Source organism: Cucurbita moschata, unplaced genomic scaffold (assembly GCF_002738365.1).
Source record: "Cucurbita moschata cultivar Rifu unplaced genomic scaffold, Cmos_1.0 Cmo_Scf00034, whole genome shotgun sequence".
Classification (NCBI taxonomy): Eukaryota; Viridiplantae; Streptophyta; class Magnoliopsida; order Cucurbitales; family Cucurbitaceae; genus Cucurbita; species Cucurbita moschata.
Genome location: NW_019268550.1, coordinates 2,175,354 through 2,195,657, shown reverse-complemented (window position 1 = coordinate 2,195,657; position 20,304 = coordinate 2,175,354). Strand labels below are relative to the sequence as shown.

The 20,304-nt window shown below is 38.8% G+C and overlaps 5 protein-coding genes across 10 annotated transcripts; 2 read left to right on the top strand and 3 right to left on the bottom strand.

Moving 5' to 3' along the window:
- Positions 1-237: 237 nt before the first annotated feature.
- On the bottom strand, positions 238-1,557 carry LOC111430540 (protein ROOT INITIATION DEFECTIVE 3-like). Its single transcript, XM_023066803.1, has one exon. It carries the CDS (start codon positions 1,555-1,557, stop codon positions 238-240), a length of 1,320 nt encoding a protein of 439 aa, XP_022922571.1.
- Positions 1,558-2,648: 1,091 nt separating this feature from the next.
- On the bottom strand, positions 2,649-6,693 carry LOC111430893 (protein VTE6, chloroplastic-like). Its single transcript, XM_023067374.1, has 5 exons — positions 6,136-6,693; positions 4,515-4,768; positions 3,963-4,086; positions 3,770-3,874; positions 2,649-2,985 (listed from the first exon to the last, which is right to left on the bottom strand). Exons 1-5 carry the CDS (start codon positions 6,523-6,525, stop codon positions 2,899-2,901), a joined length of 960 nt encoding a protein of 319 aa, XP_022923142.1. The 5' UTR covers positions 6,526-6,693; the 3' UTR covers positions 2,649-2,898.
- A 754-nt stretch (positions 6,694-7,447) lies between these two features.
- Positions 7,448-10,132, top strand: LOC111430715 (multiple organellar RNA editing factor 8, chloroplastic/mitochondrial). Of its 2 annotated transcripts, XM_023067103.1 has the most exons (5): positions 7,448-7,898; positions 8,444-8,541; positions 8,639-8,704; positions 9,183-9,525; positions 9,562-10,132. In XM_023067103.1, the coding sequence occupies exons 1-5, from the start codon at positions 7,498-7,500 to the stop codon at positions 9,866-9,868; spliced, it is 1,215 nt and encodes a 404-aa protein (XP_022922871.1). In that variant the 5' UTR covers positions 7,448-7,497; the 3' UTR covers positions 9,869-10,132. The 2 variants fall into 2 exon arrangements, with proteins under 2 accessions (XP_022922871.1, XP_022922870.1); XM_023067102.1 differs by having other exon boundaries at positions 9,183-10,132.
- A 1,194-nt stretch (positions 10,133-11,326) lies between these two features.
- LOC111430581 (UBP1-associated protein 2C-like) lies at positions 11,327-19,818 on the top strand. Of its 5 annotated transcripts, XM_023066862.1 has the most exons (3): positions 11,327-12,748; positions 17,405-17,446; positions 19,505-19,818. In XM_023066862.1, exon 1 carries the CDS (start codon positions 11,437-11,439, stop codon positions 12,745-12,747), a length of 1,311 nt encoding a protein of 436 aa, XP_022922630.1. In that variant the 5' UTR covers positions 11,327-11,436; the 3' UTR covers position 12,748; positions 17,405-17,446; positions 19,505-19,818. The 5 variants fall into 5 exon arrangements, with proteins under 5 accessions (XP_022922630.1, XP_022922631.1, XP_022922632.1 ...); XM_023066863.1 differs by lacking the exon at positions 19,505-19,818 and having other exon boundaries at positions 17,314-17,472; XM_023066864.1 differs by lacking the exons at positions 17,405-17,446; positions 19,505-19,818 and adding an exon at positions 17,301-17,320.
- LOC111430582 (protein trichome birefringence-like 31) lies at positions 17,415-19,744 on the bottom strand. The gene is made up of 5 exons (XM_023066865.1): positions 19,337-19,744; positions 19,071-19,242; positions 18,708-18,907; positions 18,167-18,313; positions 17,415-17,968 (listed from the first exon to the last, which is right to left on the bottom strand). Exons 1-5 carry the CDS (start codon positions 19,711-19,713, stop codon positions 17,614-17,616), a joined length of 1,251 nt encoding a protein of 416 aa, XP_022922633.1. The 5' UTR covers positions 19,714-19,744; the 3' UTR covers positions 17,415-17,613.
- Positions 19,819-20,304: the final 486 nt, after the last annotated feature.

The window sequence follows — 20,304 nt, the reverse complement described above, 5'->3', positions numbered from 1 at the left end:
ACGTGGATGGCCTGAACCTGTCCCCTATGAGATCATGCATCGGTTGGAGCGGGGAACAAAGAAGGATGGGACGAGGATGGCCCGTACCCGTCCCCTATGAGATCCTGCATCGGTTCGAGAGGGGAACAAAGAAAGATGAGACATGAATGGCCTGTACCGGTGAACATATTTTATTCATGGTATGAAATTATTGATGCATAGAACCCTAAAATTTGAGAACAAGAATTTGGGAATTTGTCATCTTTGTATTTCTTCTCTTTGATTGTAGCCAGCTTTGGCTTCCTTCAAGATTAGCTCCAACATCTTCTCATACATAGCGATGGCAGATTCCAGCAACTCAATGGCTCTTCTCACGTCGCTTCCGCCCGCCGCCACCGCGCCTTGCATCTCAGCTGTTTGATTTATCAATAACCCCAACATGGGACTGGGTAATCTAGAGCTCTCGCGTTTCATTGCTCTCCCATGGCTGCCCCTTCTGACATTTCGTTCTTTTTCATGCCTTTTTTCTGTGGCAATCGCCAAATCGCTTATGCTTCCCATCTCATTTTCGAGGGTCATTATCACCTGCCCCTTGTTCACTTGCCAGACCCAGATGTTCCCATCTTCTGCTGCAGATATTAAGTTATTTCCTTCGTTGATTATGACTATAGATACAACTGCAGCATCGTGCTTTGGGGACCATGAAATTAGTTCAGAGCTTGTGCCCATAAGGTGTTTGTTTTTATGCCTCAATGAGCACCTGTACGCCAAGTCGTCGGATGCTGGTGGAGTTAGTTCAGAATCTGTGCTTATAAGGTGTTTGATGTTATGTCTCAATGAGTCCTTGTACACCAACCCATCAGTTCCTGCAGCGAAAAACTCTGTTTCTGATGGATCTAAGACCACACTGAAAATGGCACAAGGGAACACCACGGTGTGCAAGACTGTTCCTGAGAGCAAGCTCCAGAACTTGCATCTGCCATCCATTGAGCTTGAGACTATTTGGGAACTGGACATACCCATGACAGAGTAAATGGAAGTCACTGAATCAGTATGTGCTGAAAACTGATGTAGAATGTGTTTGGTTGCATTTTCCTGTGGTTTGGCTTGAACAAGTTGAAAGATTGGCATGACAACAATCATGCCATCATCCCCACCTGAAATGAGAAGTGACCCATCAGCGCTAAGTTCAAGGCAAGAAACTGATTTCCTGTGTGCGGGTAAAGAGTTGAGAACATCCCCAGATGGAAGAGAGAGCGTATGAATGCAGCCTGAAAGGCCACCAGCAAACAGATAAAACCCATCAGGAGTGGCTGTGAGAGGAGCAACAGGTTCAGGTACAGTGATACTCTGGAAGGCAGATGAATTCCACCAATTATAAATGTGGATTGAACCCGAAGCAGTGACTGGGCAGATGTGGGAGACGGCGATGGAACTCCGCCCAGCTCGGGTGATACCACGGCGAGGCGAACGGCTATCGTTGAAACTGGCTAGAGGGGTGCCTGTGGAGGCATCATAGGCAACAATGGGGCCATCAGGAGAGCTGGCCAGGACAACTTCTTGTGGAGAAAATGGCATACTCATATGAAAGGTACGACAGTAAAGAACTTGATAAGCACTAGGCGCAAGTTTTAGGTAGAAACTTAATGGTCATGGGCGCTGAAAACAATGCATTTATCTTCATAGTCTGTCTGCTTAGTTTGCCTTTTACAGTAATGATATTAAGTGGAATTCAACATTGGCTAGACTTGCTCAATATTCATGGGTATTGGTTAGGTTGTTTTGGCTTTATTCAAACTCTGGTATCTGTTTGTTTCCATGCAGTTATGGCTTATTCTTATTTTATTCTCACCACTTTTTTTCTCTTGGAAAAGAAAGCTGTAAACAAGCCCTAAAACGCTGTATCACCGACCAAAAAATTAGAGTTCGGAATTTCTACCCTTTTATTTAGTTGAGCTAAGGGAAAAAAATATATAAACTTTAAGTTAACATTGCTTGATGGTAGAGGTCAATCCCCTATCACCTTCGGTGCCTCCTTGTGGTCTTTCTCTTAGACTTTTCCTCGGCCTTTAGAGTTAGAGCTAATTAATAGCCACCTCATCTAATGCATTGAGATTGAATCTTGGATTTCAAACCTCAAACCCTATCGAACAAGGGATTCTTTGTTGGATTCACAATGGGTAGAACTCCGCAATTAGAGGAAGTAGGGGCTTTTTTATACATTTCTTTCAGACAAGCTTGTTACACTAAGATTCACAAAAACGTGTAAGGGTTTAGGGAAAGGATCCTCCGAATATTGGGATGAATATAGCACAACTAGGTAAGACATTTAACCTTAATTGGTTAGACTCTTTTGATAAAGATTGATTTCGTTTCTTACTTTCTGTTTTTTAAAATTAGTTTTCAAATTTTGGCTTCGAATTTGGAAAACATTTGTAAGAAACCAACACAAACAAATAAAATTATGATAGAAATAATATTCGTAAAACTTAATTTTAAAAAATAAAAAAGAAAATTAAGGATTCTTTTGATAACTATCAAATAAAATTATGATAAACATGTATTTAATAATTTTTTTTAAAATCAACAATTTAAAGGGTCGGTGAGTTTTAAAAAACGTTGAATAAATTAATAACATATTAGACACGTAATTAAAAGTTCAAAACTTATTTAATATAAAATCGAACATGGTGCACCTATTCCATTTCCTACCAAATATATTTACGTACCATTCCTCCCCTTAAAAGAAAAAGGGGTAATTAACTACAAAGTGATATTAGAGATCAAAGCATTGAATCGTCGTAACGATTCCGGGGGAAGGCTTCGGTCGTCTCGTCCATCCGTTGCAGCTTTCTATCAAGGGAGAACACCACCTGATCACTTGAGAAGGTGAGAGAGCTCCATCCGAGTATGAATATGTCAGTGACCAAGTATGAGTTGCTGCATCAAGATAGCTAAAACGCTGCCTATGGATATGTTAATGACATTAACAACATCATTATTGAGCTGCAAATAGAATAACAAAGAATCAGATCGAAGAAGTACGACCAGAACGTAATGGAAACCGGAAACATATCAGTAGGCCGAGAAGGGAGGGGAAGGAGTTTCTGTTAGTAAACACGAACCTCCGTAATGGTATAATATTGTCCACTTTAAGCATAAGCACTCGTGGTTTTGTTTTTGATTTTCCCAAAATGTCTCGTACCATTGAAGATAGTATTCCTTACTTATAAATCTATGATCTTTCGAGACTCCTCTCTCAACAATCTTCCCCTCGAACAAAGTACACCATATAGCCTCCCTGAGGCCTATGGAGCCCTTGAACAACCTCCTCTTAGTCGAGACTCGACTTCTTCTCTGGAGCCTTCGAACAAAGTACACTTTTTTCTACCCTTAAGTCACTTTTGGCTACACCTTCGAGACTCACAACTTTTTTATTCGACACTTGAGGATTCTATAGCCATGGCTAAGTTAAGGGTATGACTCTGATACCATGTTAGAAACCACAAACTTCCCTAATGGTATGATATTGTCCACTTTGAACATAAACTCTCATGACTTTGCCTAAAAGACCTCGTACCAATGAGCAGTTGCTCAATCAAGACCCTTCAGCTGAGTCACTCGAATCCATTGTTCGTGATGACCCAACCAAGCAAATCCATTGTTCGTGATGACCCAACCAAGCCAACATTACATGAGAGCAGGCAATAACAGAAGAACAGTTCAACTCATAAACAAACTAACATAATCAAACTAAGGCAATCAGAGATCACAAACTTCACTTGCTTACCCACTGAAATCCCTCCTTCTCTTGAAGCACAGCACCAATGATGCTTTCACCAAGATTAGCTATCTGTGAAGCTACAACGCATACAATTGCTTCAGATGCAGTTACCTGCATCAACGTCGACAGAGATTTGATCTAAAAACCTTGTTAAAGAACGAGCAATACAAAACGAGTAGGAAAGGATTGAAATAATTACGTCGCCCAAAAGACAGCCAACAAATGCAAGAACACTTGCTGCTAAGAGTCCAGCAAAGGTTCCCTCCAGACTGACAGCCCCTTCTGTTCCCCGAGGAACTATCCTAAATGTTGTCACCAGGTACCTGATTTGAAATGAATCATCAGTGAATCGATGAAACACATAACATGTTTTTCCGAGGAATTGAAAAACATAAACTATACTTATTATGAAACTCCTGGGATTCGATCCAAAAACTTTGTTAAAGAACGAGATCTCTTGATCTAAATTATCCAAGAACTCCAAAAATGACAAGGAATCAACCCAAGTGAAAGTTTTGGAATGGATTACCTTGATGATCAAGATCAAGAGTAAAGAAACCTCATTTCTAAACTCATGATTCGAATCATTCCACAAGATAGCTTGATCAAGACAATAACATGAATGATTAAGACACCTTATTCGTATCAATATTGTTTGAAAATTCTCCTGAAAACTACGAACTCGAGAAAAATGATGATTAGAAGATAAAATATGTGCTTGATCAAGTTCGACAAGGAATGGATTACTTACGTTATCCGACCATATGCCTTCCCTATTTCACTTGAGACAGTATCACTCAATTTAGTACAGAAACAGGCAACAAAACCAAGTCGCCAAAGTTGTCGGAATGCTTCTCCTCCAGTGTTGTTTATCATGAGCAAAGCACACACACAACCAGCAGCACTGGATCCTATAACACTACCAAGTCCTCTTCTTCCTTTTCTCTTTTCAGCTACCCCTTGTGCTTCCTTTTGAGCCATCTTGACCTTTGTTGCAGCTGTTCCCTGGGAAACAGAAGTTCAGCAGGAGGGTTATTAGCGTTGCTGGAAGAGGTAGTTCTGTAGCTTCCAGTCACCAAAGTAAATGTAAAGAGCGAACAAGATTAAGAACGTGTTGGTAGTTCATTTGTAACGGCTCAAACCCACCGCTAGTAGATATTGTCCTCTTTAGACTTTCCCTTTCGGGCTTCTCTTCAAGGTTTTTAAAACGCATCTGCTAGGAAGAGGTTTCCACACTCTTATAAAGAATGTTTCGTTCTCCTTTCCAACCGATGTGGGATCTCACAATCCACCCCTCTTCAGGGCCCAGCGTCCTCGCTAGCACTCGTTCCCTTCTTCAGTCGATGTGGGACCCTCCAATCCACCCCCTTTGGGGCCCAGCGTCCTTGTTGGCACACCGCCTTGGGTCCACCTCCTTCGGGGTTCAGCCTCCTCACTGGCACATCGCCCCATGTCTGACTCTAATACCATTTGTAACAGCTTAAGTCCATATTGTCCTCTTCAGGCTTTCCCTTTCGGGCTTCCCCTCAAGGTTTTTAAAACACATATGCTAGGGAGAGGTTTCCACACCTTATAAAGAGTACTTCATTCTCCTCCCCAACCAACGTGGAAAATCTCACAATTCACCCCCCTTCGGGGCCCAACGTCCTCGCTGGCACTTGTTCTCTTCTCCAATTGATGTGAGACTCCCCAATTCACCCTTCTTCGAGGTCCAACGTCTTTATTGGCACACTACCTCATATCCACCCCTATTCGGGGCTCAGCCTCCTCGCTGGCACATCGCCCCGTGTCTAGTTCTAATACCATTTGTAATAGCTCAAGTCCACTGCTAGCCGATATTGTCCTCTTTAGCCTTTCCCTTTCCGGCTTTCCCTCAAGGTTTTTAAAACGCGTATGCTAGGAAGAAGTTTCCACACCCTTATAAAGAATACTTCATTCTCCTCCCCAACCGACGTGAGAGAGAAGCCCTTTGAAGAAGGTGAAAATTTTAAGAGAAATAACAATCAGGTAGTCTTCAACTTGACAATGAACCTCAAAGCTGTGCATCCAGAACTTTGAGAATCCATTCACGTCTGTAAAACAATCCAAGTATTCCATAACAATAATCTGAAGCAATTATGAAGCAGAAACAATCCAAACCCCCTATGAATTTAACACCATTTGTCTTTAATTGATCATCTAAACAGATGGGTGCAAGCATACTAGAATTATTCAATCACAACAACAATGAAGAACAGCAATCAATCAATAAAACAGCCAATTCAAGCCATAAAAATGCTAGAGAACAACGAAACCCCACCAATCAATCAATCAATCAACGAAGCAAACACAAAACTCAAATGGAATTTCAAGAGAAAGGATCATAGACGAACAATGACGAAGTAGGTAGCAACAAGAAGGAAACCAGAGGGTCCAAAAGCACGCCATGTGAGAGTACCAAGCAAGAAAGCAGAAGCAATGCCCGAAACAGACAATCCCAAGGCCAGAATCGGCGAACCAGCGACGAAAATCAGCAGGTTAGTGAGTAAGGCCGATTGCCACGTGGGGGGATTCGATTGGACGATGTTCACAGCACCCGATACAAGGCTCTGCAAGCTCTCGGCTCGAACCACCACCGTCTTGAGGGATCGGTTAGGGTTCGATTTGGGAAATAAGGGTTCTGGAGGGAGAGGAAGAGAGGAAAATTGGCGGTGTTTGGGGGAGGGAGTGGGAGAAAAACGAAGGGGAAAAGGGTGAGTTGAGGGCAGCAACGCCGTGGCCATTAAATACCGAAGAATCTGAGGAAGGAATCTCCTGCAGTGTATTGGTCAAGGAAGAACAAATTCCGAGCTCAAATTTGATTTTTGGAATTTATGAATAAAAATGGAACAATTTCTTCTCCTCCATTGTTGCGACCTGGGTCAATGGTCACCGGTGGAAGTAAAACTAAGGGATCTTTAAAACGACTAATCTTATATATATATATACACATACAAACATACATACATATATATTCAATGGTGACTAGTCGAGTATCTCTTTTACCCATGTGGGACATCACAATCCACCCTCTTTTGGGCTCAGTGTGTCCTGCGTCCTTACTGATACACCACCTCGTGTCTACGCCCCTTCGGGAAACAGCGAGAAGGCTGACACATCATCCGGTGTCTGACTCTGCACTCTTTCCTTCATCCAATCGATGTGGGACCGCCACCAAATCCACCCCCTTTGGAGCCAGCGTCCTTACTGGCACATTGTCCGGTGTCTGACTTTGATATCATTTGTAACGCCCCAGATCTACAATGTGTTAGGGGTCAACAGATATTGTCCTCTTTGAGTTTCCCCCTTTCGGACTTTTCCCTCAAGGCTTTGAAACGGGTCTGCTAGGGGATGGTTTCCATACCTTTATTTATAAATGATGTTTTGTTCTCCTCCCACCAACGTGGGACATCTCGTAGGGTTTAGGGTATTGGAAAATTATTTTTAATTTATTACATTGTTTTAATTAAGTTTAAAACTATATTTAAGAAAATATTTCTGAAATCTTAATAAAAAATGGAAAAAAAGAGAAAAGTTTTCCAAATTTATTATAAAAACAAAATATAAAATTGTTATTAATGAAAATATATTTCTTTAACTAATTTTGTTAATATATATATATATATATATATATAATTTAAATAATTGTAATAAGCGTCCTTTTTAAGGAGCGATAAGCCATCGGCAAAACCCTGTCTTTGTTTCAGCCCTCTACCATGGCGACTCAGCTCTTCTCTCGCTCGCTCCCTAAAACCCTAATTTTGACGTCTATGTTCTCTCGTTCCTTTCTCACTGCCAACCGAGCCGCCATCTCCGCCTCTTCTTGCTCCTCTTCCTCCCTTCTGCGCTATCTCCGTCCCCTCACTGCTATAGTCGGCGCTGATTTCCGCAGCGTCTCTCCGGCGCCGAGCGTGAGGGAGTTTGCTACCCGTGCGACTTCTTCCTCTCTCAACGACCCGAATCCTAACTGGTCTAATCGCCCACCCAAGGAGACTATATTGCTCGATGGTTGTGATTTTGAGCACTGGCTCGTTGTCATGGAGAAGCCAGAGGGGGATCCCACCAGGGATGAGATTATCGACAGCTATATCAAAACGCTTGCCATGGTTATCGGAAGGTGAAGTTTTGTTCTCGTCGATTGTGTTAGATTTTTTTTAATTTTGCCCTAACATTGGCCTGCCCTAATGATCGTATTAAATCGTGTCTCTTTTGGTATTTTAGTGATTATAGTAAGGTATCTAGAAGAGAATGGTGAATGCTTTAATTTTTCTGGCGCTGAATCAAAGTATGTAGAGAAGAATTTCCTCATGGGATTTGTCCTAGGTTTTCCAATGTTTGAGATGGTTATCACTCGACAAAATACGTTCAAATATATTTCTTAAGTATAACTGTTAGTCTCTAATAATGGTCACTGTCAATTCTTACAAAAATCATTATCAGTATCGACTGTTTATAAATATTCTCTGAAATTTTTATGGAAGATGGAATTTGAGAATTCTGAATGGAATTGTGGCTCACCACAGGTACTACTTTGTTCTATCGGCTTCTTTCACTAAAGGATAATTTTGCCGTATGTCGGTGTCTATTTGATAAATGGTATTTGAAATCATTCGGGTATCTGATTTTTACTGCATTTTCCTATTTGGCATCTTGTTGTTACAGTGAGGAAGAAGCTAGGATGAAGATATACTCTGTTTCAACCAGATGCTACTTTGCATTTGGGTGCCTTGTTTCTGAAGAACTTTCTTACAAGATCAAAGGTGGCATACCTTTATGTCCTGTTTTATTTTATTTCGTTGTGTTAGTTATTTCTTTCTTTTGTATTGATTGTATGAGGTTGTGCCTTTTCCTCCTCAGAGCTGCCTAAGGTTCGTTGGGTCCTTCCTGATTCATACTTGGATGTCAAGAATAAAGATTATGGAGGTAATTCCTTTTCTTTCAGTGTCTAATTTTTGTAAATAGAAGTCAGTAGTTCTAATTGAGTATTCCTGGTATGGAGGCAGAGTTACATATGCTTGAAAATTTGAAGCTCTTGTATGATGGTGTAGGGTCCTGACTCCTTCATTCCTCGTTCTTAAGATGTCTAATAAGCTAAAATAATTTGTCAGAATGTAATGCACTCCTGAGCAAACTGTCCGTAAATGGAGCATTTCAATGAAAGCTCTAATCTTTAAGTTTCTCGTCCTTACACCGATAAACATAATCGGAAAGCTCGTATTTCTTGCGAACAATCAAGGGTCAATTGTAAAGCCAGTGTCTTTTTGTTGTAGTGTTTCCCTTTGGAGAACTCGCTAAATGGTGTTGTGATGGTCCACGTCTTGTGGCTAAAACTATTTTGCTGTTTAGTATGGAGTTGTACAGAACTATTATCTGATTTTCTGCGTCGTTTTTCCTTTGGCAGGGGAGCCTTTTATCAACGGACAAGCTGTTCCATATGACCCGAAGTACCACGAGGAATGGATTAGAAACAATGCTCGAGCGAATGAGAGGAATAAGCGCAACGATAGACCTCGTAATTTTGACAGGTCAAGAAACTTTGAGAGGAGGAGGGAAAACATGCAAAGTAGAGAATTTCCAAATGCTTCACCAAATCAACCTACTGGACCAAACATGAGTCCGCCAGCTCCAAGCAATATGCCTCCCAACAATTTTAACGCCGGTATGTCGCCTCAGAACCGTGGAGGAATGCCCCAAGGCAACTATGCAGGAGGACCACCACCGCCGCCACCAAACAACTTCAGCGGACCGCCGCCACCACCACACAACTATGCGGGAGGACCACCACCACCGCCACCAAACAACTTTGGCGGACCGCCGCCGCCACCACTGAACAACTATGCTGGACAACCACCACGCAACTATGCACCACCACCACCACCACCACCACCACCACCGCACTCCGGGCCAGCACCACCACACAACTATGGAGGGCCACAGCCAAACAACTATTGGGGAGGTCCACCGCCAAACAACTACGGTGGACCTTCACACTCCGGCGGGCCACCTCCACAAAACAACTATGGAGGAGGAGGGCAGCCTAATGTTGGTGGATGGTCCAGTAATGTGCATAACAAGCAACACGAGTAAGTCCTTAACTGGTCAGGGAGTTCATTAGTTGTTTGGATTTAATGGCTGCTTGGTTCAAGTCTTAAATCCTTCTGGTCACTGAGTATTTGTTCTGGTGCTACGGACGATAGAGTTTTAGTTTTGCTTTCCGAGTAGGAATATGCTATAAAAACCCGTTAGAAGTTCTAAATTCAAGTACTGTTTAAAAGATGCATGAAATTATGTAATATTCATAATGTTTCCTTTGTTTATGAAGTGGGCAATGGTATTTGTCTCTTTTGGCCATTTTTTTCATCAATGCTCATTGAGTTTTAGCTATGACAAAAAAAACGCAAACATTCTTTAAACCCGTCAATTCACTGTATGTCGATATCGTAATTCTTTACTCTGCATTTGCATCTGAATGTATATATATATACTTATGTTTATTTTTATTATTTTGTTTAATTTCTTTTATATTATTTTATTATTTTATATTACTTTTAAATATTTGTTATGTAATACAAACAATTAAATTATTTTTAAATAATCATTCCAACCGTTTATAATTTTTTTTTAAATATATTGTTATTACAAAAAAATTATTTAATACCTCATTTAAATAAAGTTATTTTTGAAATAAAGGCTTATATATATAAATAATTTTAAAGTATATTTTAAATTTTAATGTATTCGTGTTGCAACATTATTATATTCTAATTTATATATATTTTTATTTTCATGTCAATTTTAACGCATATTTCAATTAAAAAACTAATTATTTTTGTTGTCTATTTAATTTTATAACCCTTGAACTAGGTTAATATGTTAGAATTTTAGTTGCTTTGATTTTTTGTTTTTTTTTTAATAATTAATTTTATGTTTGTTTGTGAACTCTTAATATATTTTATTTAAGATTATATCGGAATAATTATAAATTGTGGATTAATATAAAAAAAATTGACAATCGACCTGAACCCAAACCGAAAATGGGTTGGTTAGGTTGGGTGGGTTGTGAAAAGTTTTGAGTTGGATAGGGCTACCGATCCAACCAACAGAACTTTTGTGAAAAGTTTTGGATTGGGCAGGTTACCAGTCCAACAAATCCCAACTTTTGGATTATGTTAAAAAAATTTCTCAACTCAACTGGACCATACACCCTAATTTATCTTGCTAAATGATTTTAATTATTATTTAATTATAAAGTTTTTAATTTTACTTTTACATTATATTTTAAATAGCAATTAAATTTTTAAAAAATTAAAAAATTATACATATAAATGTAAAACCTTGACAGATTATAGGGGTCGCAAATTAATTATAAGAAACCATGTGGCTTAAGAGGTAATTTAATAAATTAAAAGGGTGTAATTATAAAAAACAAATTAAATATTTTTGAAAGCCCATAGGCCCATAAAAAGTCCGACCCGAAATTGGGTACGGCCCAGCCCAATTAAAATATTATAGAATCAACTACCCGCCATTATCTTCGTCTCCGTCATCGCTCCAACACTCGGATTAGGGCTTTTAGCTTCACCCTCTTCTTCTTCTTCCTCCTCTACTTTTACTCTACACCTCCAGGGACCTCCTTTCTCCGTCTCATTTACGCCATGGACGTCACCAAGAAGCGGAGGATGGACGAAAATGGCGTCGACTCCTCCGACCATTCTTTCTCTAGAATTACTCCTGAAGACGCTCGCAAGATCATTGATCGTTTCACTCCGGACCAGCTTATCGATATTTTACAAGATGCAGTTTCGCGTCACGTGGATGTTCTTGATGCAGTACGGTGTATTGCAGACCGTGATGTCTCCCAGCGGAAGCTGTTTATTCGGGGTCTTAGTTGCGATACTAGTACAGAAGGTTTGCGTTCTCTCTTTTCCGCTTATGGCGAGCTTGAAGAAGCTGTTGTTATTATTGACAAGGTGACTGGGAAATCGAAAGGTTATGGCTTTGTGACTTTTAAGCATGTTGATGGTTCTATACTGGCTTTGAAAGAACCGAGCAAGACAATTGATGGCCGCGTTACGGTGACGCAATTGGCTGCAGTGGGAGTTTCTGGGCAGAGTTCGAACGCTGCAGACTTGTCGTTGAGGAAAATTTATGTGGCGAATGTTCCAATGGATATGCCGGCCGATAAACTGTTGGCACACTTTTCGCTGTATGGAGAAATTGAGGAGGGACCGCTAGGCTTCGATAAGCAGACGGGTAAGTGTAGAGGCTATGCTTTGTTTGTGTACAAAAAGGCAGAGGGTGCTCAAGCAGCTCTGGTTGATCCAATCAAGACGATTGATGGAAGGCAGTTGAGTTGTAAATACGCTAACGATGGGAAAAAAGGGAAACCTGGCGGTGGGACGGATGGAATTCAAACGACGGGAGCGGGTCAAGGAAACTTGCATGGAGATGGTATGCCTATGGCTCCTCCATCAGCAATCCCCGGTTCGGGCGGACAATATGGTGGTCCCGGTGGCATGGGATCGTATGGAGGCTTTTCTGGTGGCCCTCAAGGGGCGCAGCCACTTGGTCACCATCCGCTCAACTCTTCAATGGGGCCAGGAATATCCTCTGTCGGTAGTCAGGCTCTATCTTCGCAGGGCAGCTCCGGCGGATATGGTGGCGGTCCATATGGTGGTGGGTACGGCGGGCCCGGTTCCTCAATATATGGCGGTATGGGAAGTGTAGGTGGGGGCTTGGGTAGTTCTGGAGGTGGATTGGGCGGAGCTGGGGGTGTTTCATCACTATATAGGTTATCACAGAGTTCGGTTGGAATGCCTTCTGGTGGTTATCCGGATAGTGGGCATTATAGTAGCATGTCATCAGCATCCGGGCACCCAAATCACCACCATCAACAGGCAGGAGCATCACCATCACCACGTGTTCCACCTGGAGGATTGTATCCCAATATGCCACCATATTACTGAGGTATTCTCTTTTTCATTCTTACTGTCAATTATTGCATCAAGTGTGTGATTTTAGATTGGCTACCCATACCTTGTTCTTACTATTTTTCATGTTTGTTCCAAAAATACTTCGCAGCGTTTCCCCTCTGCTTGATGGTGTTAAATTCCTGCGGTTTTACCGTCATTAATTTTAGTTTTATGGCTTTTAGCATTTGAGCTTACCATAGATGCATGTTTTGCTTGCAAATCTTTGTTTTCTCGACATTTCACATTTAGTTTTTTCTTTTATTTAGTTTTTGTTGCTCTAGCATTTTTTGGGTTCGGCTTATTGTCAGGGTGACTGTTGAACCGTAGAAGTTCTCTTAATAAATCATTTTCGTATGTTACTATTAATGTTGGCGGGCTCTTTTACTAGTGAACCTTCCAATTTAATAGCAGTTTCCACTTTTTGGTTTTTGTTTCTTGGTATTGCCATGTTCCGTCTTTAGTCCTTTCACCTTATTTTCAATATATTTGTGCATTTGATAATATTTACGTTTGTGCGGTTATTATTTGGAATTTCACTTGTTCATGTATTATGTTGTTAGGACTTGAAATGTTGATGTGATTGGGATACAATCTAGGAAATTTGAATTTTAGCTGGTATATTTGCTATGCATTGGTTGCGTCATTGTGATTTATCACATATGTTTAAGTCAATTTGTACTAGAACTATGTAGGATATGAAACTGGGAAGGGATGGATTCATTTTTATGCTTCTACTCTGAATCCTATTCTTCTATTTTGCCTGTTCTTTCCTGCTCCCTTATTTTCTTCCTGTTATATGATCATTTTTATCAGGAAAGAGACAGCATTCTCGTCTTTTCTTCTTTTATATATATGTGTGTGTGTGTGTTTGACTTCTTACAATGATGATGCCTATTTCTCATCATGTAAGAAAGCACTTCTGATAGTACTGCAAATTATCCCTTTATTAGCTCATGTTATGTTCCTCTGGAAAGTTGGATTTTTGAGTATGTTGATTTCATATTTTCATGGAATTAATTGTTGAATTTATCGATTCACAATTAAAGTTGATTATTTCTGGAATTTCTGCAATCAAAATTGCTTAGATTTTGACCTTTGTAGTTTCCTGGAACATTTTTCTTTATTAATATTAATAGGTGAAGGAATTGTTGGCTTTAAGAAGCACCTAATCTTATTTATCCCAAACAGTGATCGCTACTGAATGCTAATGCTTGTGGTTGGGTATATATATATATATACATTTATAAATTATCTGATATGTTTTAAGTCATTTGACCATGAGGATGTGGAAATTGAAAGGAGGAAGGTATTATTTGTTCATTTACTATCTTTGTAAATGAGAACTTGGCACTCCTACATATCCTGTCCTTGCCTGCCTCATCTTTTCTTCCTTTAACTTACCATTTGGTTTGGGCAATGAAGACATTCTCATCTTTTCTCCTCTGTTATATATATCTGTTTATTCTCCTACATATAATATTTGTTTCTTATTCTGAATACTGCCATATGTTCTGCAGTTTATCCCCGTAGCACATAATACGTGGCTTAGAAATGTTGAATTATCCGAGAATATTGGTTTCATATTCTTAGTGGCGCTACCTGTTAGAATATATTTATTTACTGTTAAAGTTGATTGTTTCTCTTATTACAGTAATCCAAATCTTGCTTTTGTGGTTTACTGGAGAATTTTACTTAGTTTACAACTGAAGGGAGTGTTAATTTATCATCTAGTTTATTTGAAATGTTGGTTTAGCATTTTTTTTCACCTTTATAATTCTAGTCATCTAAGAGGCGTTTGGATTTCTTATATTATTGCTTTTGGGTATTTCATTTTTAAATATAGGCATTCGGACACTTTTACAATGCCAATGGGTTCCTTTTTACATGTCTTCCATAATTTCAGGTTTCTTGTTTTAAAAAAATGCCTATATAATGTCAAAGTTTTGGTTAAATCTTAAGTATTTTCCTTTGAACTACTTATTTTATGTTAGCTATCTGTACTTAAATTTCCTTTTTTTTTTTTAACTTTTTATTATTTGTAGTTTTTTTAGCAAGGTTAGATGATTGCTAGAACATTATGTTTGAATAATTTGCTTTCACTTAGCATGACCTTTTCTTGTATGATTGAGTGTAGTGATGAATTAGTTGAATGGGTTTCTGATTCAGGTTATGATGCTTGTTGTGCGCAGATGCTTGTTGTGCTCTGGTGATTGCGTTGATTGCAGACTGTTACTCTGGTTTGATGAATGCATTACCTTTGCTTGTGGCCTCTGCTGTTTAACTGCACCTTTGAGTTGTTCATTTATAGTTACTGTTAGTCAAAGAGAGAGTTAGAAAGTTAGATAATTTGTGTACTCTACCCAATGACTTGTGCTATTTGACTTATCTACTAGTAGTAAATTTAGTATTTTCTGAGTACTACTATTTGCTCTTGTTGTTGTAGTTGTCTGCTTTCTGTTGCTTTCATAATACGTGGACAATGTGTTCTTCCGTCTGTCATTTACTGAGCTTGTACTTTTTTCACCCTAAGCACTTATTGCTTAGAATATGATGTTTTAATATTTTCAATTTGGGTATTACTTGATCTGGCATCTTGATTGAGCATTTCAACGTGCTAGAAAAACATTGTGTTGTCTTGGTTGCTACTTGTCTGCTGGGAACTTTGAATCCTTTGCAGTTCCTGTTGTCCAAGTGGTTTCTACTTCTTCTCTTCCATTATTATTGTCATACTTTTGGAATGGTTTCTTTCTATTGCTACTCTTCATTCTTTGTGAATGGTGGATGAAAGAAGTAGATAAACATCCATGGTGGTTCTATTGGCTGAACTTGTTTTGTGTGCCCATGCTGTGTGGATTCACTTCTATTGCTGCTCTGCTATGTTGTATCTCTGTATTGAAAAAGTTGTTGGAGCTACAAACTTTGTCAGACTTGGATTCGAATGTTACTTGAAGCCCTTTGTATATCTTATCTTTGGTCGCTTGGTTTTTTGAGATACGGATCGTAGAGATGATATTTTCACTTTTGAGCTGTGACTCTTAGTTGCATTCATTGATGATTAAGTGCATATTGAGCTGGATGCTTGGACCAAATACATGTGTGCATAGTAATAGATTGAGTTCGTTTTTGTTTCAGTCAATTGCTTGTTTAATTTTCTGTCCTGTAGTGATTAGACCGAAGTAGGCTTGGTTAACAGTGGGTGTTGTATGTTGTGTTTTATGGATATCGACAAGATTTGTTTCTCATTGTCCTTTTTACTCTCTATTATGTTCATGTGTTGAAAGAAAATTAATATAGGCAACATGCATAAATAAATATGAATGCAAGCTTATTTGGAGCTGGCTTTCTTCCTTCTTGATCCTATGATATTATCAGTAGCTTTTGGGGGTTGAAGTTGAATCTTGACTTGTTTCCCTATTTTTTGTGGCGTGTGTTTTGTGGAGAGATGATGAACATTTGGTAATTATATTTTGCTGGAGTTTTAGGTGTAAAGACGTGTTTGGTTGATAAGTTTGGGAAGGCCAACTATGTAATTTCTTATTTTGGCTATGTCAGTGGGGTTTTCTGAGGGCATGTTTATGGCCATTTGTCTTGTTTGGAGGTTTAGAATTTTGTATAAGTTTGGAATTTGTAAGATGGATTTTAGAAATGGGTGCTATTCTAATGTTTCAACTTGTAAGATTAGCAACTTTGTTGTCCTAGATTTAGTCAGTTGCAAGATTCAGGACCGTTGGAATGTATTTTGAAGTGCTTAAAAATCCATTCGATATCGGCCCTAAATTTATAACTACAAAATCTTTAGCCCAAATGGCTCTTGATTGTTTCCCCTGTTGCCTTTCTGGTTGGTGGAACATGAAATGAGGTGACGAATGGACACTCTCCCACTGGGGCACCTGTTTGGAGGACTCAAAGTCAGTCAAGAAGAGTATTGTTCACATAAATTTGTAGGGGAAATTTGGTACATCCTTTCTAAGGCAACCAATTGAACCATTGAAGTTCACACAGTTGACCCATAGCATCTCTCTATACTCTAGTTTCGACCATCTGTTCTATAGATGTACGGTTGTGTCCTTGAGTTCTATGGAGGACATAATTATTCGTTTTGGTTATTGATAAAGTATGTGTTGTACTTAAACAAGATTTAATACACAATAAGGCTAGATTCTGTGTATTGAAGATGCTGCAATTTCCTAATTTATAGGAAAAGCCTTCTTTTACCATTTAAAATACTCTCCTTGTGTATAAACCATTCTTCATTTTGTTTTTGCTGGTGAAAGAACACCAAATATTGTCACTGATAAATTTTGATCTGAATCATATGGAAGGTGGTTTAGTGAGCAAAACATGATAGTGGTATCAATAAATTGCAATATTTATGTGATATTGAAATTATTATTATGATAAAAATTGCTTTAGTAGATACTTCAGACTATTTCAAAATAGTCAGGACATTGGATTCAGTTCATTATGATCCAAATTTGAGCATGATTTGAAGTTCTCATTGAATGTCAGCGTTAGTAGATAATTCTTTAGACTGACTAAACTTTTAGTTGTCATATACAGATTATGATTCAAGGAAACAATAATCAAATTGAAGCAGCAAATTCTTAATTTTGATCTAAATTCCTTTCTATTCCTCCCTTTGACCTCACAGGAAGTAGATGATGGAATTTGGACTTTTCACCTTGCCAACAAGGTACTTTCTTATTTCTAGTCTTTTAGAATATTACATCACAGATATCTATTAGAAAAAGAGAACCTACGATCTCGAAGAAGTCAAAAAGCCTTATCCGGTGAGCTATGCTATGCTCAAGTTCCTAATTATCTTGAGAGATTCTTCGCCTTTGATGTTTCGGTTGAAATCTATGGAAGATTTTGATGGTTTCTTAACAAGTAAGCATACAAAATTTCATTCCATGTATCGGGAACTCCTGGCAAACACCAATGGATGCAATCTGCATAATTTTTTGGATCAGATCTCTGGTCTTTGGTCAAAAGCTTGCCTCGACGCTCCCCGTAAACCGACGTATGTGCATCCTTTCGAAACTCTGATAGCTGTGTAATGTTTAATGTAGTTACATCTACTTTGAGATTCTGTATAGTATCATGAATTATTTCCATAATCTCTGTGCTAGAACCAGTGCCCCAGTGTGGATGGTGCATTGGTTGAGACTCGTTGAAGCAGTTCTCATCACTTCCTGGCCTCCATTCCCAGCTCCTGCAAGAGATAAGTTGTTTTCTTTCCTATTAAGTGACCATTTAAACTGAGATGGAATGAATTTAAGCAAGGTTATGAAGAAAAGAAACTTCATAGAGAACTTAGGAGCCTTGTTTTGACTACCCTTAGCTGGATTGGAAGCAAATTTAAGCTGTAAATGGTTGAAAAAGTCTGAAAAACATTTAGAATGAAACCCACCACAAATGTGTTGGAGACATTGTCATGAAGAAGACATTTTGAGACTTTGGGTTGATGTTGGATTCTAGCCAATTTGCCCATGTTTCCATTGCCAATCTGTATGCAGTGCTCACAGTATACTCTTTTACATCCTCTGGAGATCCATACCTTAAAAGAAGGAAACACACAATCAATCTCAAGGACTTTCATTAAATCACAAAAGTCACATTAGATCTTCGAAGAATTCAGGCATGTTTCTCTCCCGAACATGTCCTTCCTTTGGTCGATCTCGTTAAGAATACCGAAAGATAAAACATTGATTGATTGGACATGACATGACATAGGACACAATTAGTAGAAGTAAGTAGAGAAACATTGATTAGAAAAGAGGGTATTGTTCATACTACTTTGCCTTTTTGTTCGACTCTCTACTTCCAATGATGACTACGTAGAATCACGACTCAATGTTCATGCATAAGTCGAAATATTAGGGTCTAAATGAGTTCGACTGCCCAAGTTTAGGGACTAGCCAACCAGGAAACTTTAGGAAAAGAATACATACGTTGCATTGATCACGGGTCTGTATCTCCACCAGACGTAGCTCTCAAACACCAAAACATCAACCCCTTTCCAGTGCTTGCCATGGTTAGCTATGGAGTCAAGCTTCACCATTCTTTTCAACACAGTATGGTTGGTTGCATGATCAGAGATGGACTCAACTATAAACGGTGCCCAGTAGTACTCAATGGATACATTGTAATCCTGAATCGACAAATCCAAAATGTGAGTATTCGAAAACAATTGATATTCTGTTTGGTTCTAGTTTCAAAATGGAAATATATTGTTCTTCCTTTTTAGTATAGAATGTTAGAACTTTTATGATGGATAGGTATGCATATTTTACAGCTTTGAGCCTTTGAGGTACCTCAACTTTGAAGATCTTCCTGGGAGGAACTCTTTGAAGGGATTTCTTTCCTTTGGGAATGGCTGATTGAACCAAGCAGACCATTGATTCAAATTGCCCTCTCTGTATTGAATCCCCAACAAACATTATTCTTTTGTCCCTCAAAATATCCAACAGCTTCAATGGATCAAACCTGAAACCGTCCCAAATACCATTATAATCTCGACTATAAGGTCGGAGACTAGGATCCCGAGTCGGGATCGAAAGAAGTAAACGAATTGCGATACCTCGGTAAATTGCAAGAATTAGGCTGCCATCTCCACTTCTTGTAGAAAGAATCAGGTCTTCCATTCTTTTGGCAAGTAACTTGTTTAACTAAATATGGGCATGTCTCTTCTTCATAAAGAGGGTATGATGCATTATCCCATTCCCATTTCCCGTCGAACAAATTGCAGTCTTCGTCTACGAGATCCTTTGAAGAAACAACAACAGGTAGTCGGTGACGGGTTTCGCTTCTCGGTCGGCCGTACATCTTGAAGACAAAGCTTCCATGACTCTTGAGATCATCTAAAACTAGCCGAGCGAGTCCTAAGATGAGAAAAGCTGCCAATGCTAACGGAAAGGCGGAATGAATTTGTCGATCGAACGAGAGTTGCTTCAACATTTTCTTTTGTTGGTGATGAGTTTATTTTCTTTACTATTGTTGGACATTGAGTTTATTGGGAAGTTATTGAATTCTTGATAATATCTTTAGTTTGAAGTATCCTTTCTCTATTTGTGCAACCACCAGTTGGTAGAATGTTGGTGGTAGTTTCATGCATTACAAAGCTATGTTTTTTTTTCCATCTCGAGTTCGATATCGGTCTTGTGTTCGATATCGGCATAAAGAGTGTAAAAAAATATCAATGAAATATTTTAAAAGATAGCGATAAAATTTAATTCATGTGATTATAATGTTAGTAATAAGTAGGTTAATTCATTTAAAAGGTTAATTTTTAGTTTAAATATATATTTTAAAATTCTCGATTCTAAAATTCTGTCTAAAAATATTCACCGATATCAATATTTCATCAATGTTTCTATAAAATTGAGTTCTCGACATTTACATTTACATTGGTATGTTCAACCTTGATTTTAATCGGTTGAGTTGTTCTAATATTGTTCAGAGACCTTTTTGTTAGATAAAATGTTGGGTTGTTTTGGAGACCTTTATTTTACTTTACTCTTAAATTTTCAATTTTATTAATCAAACTTT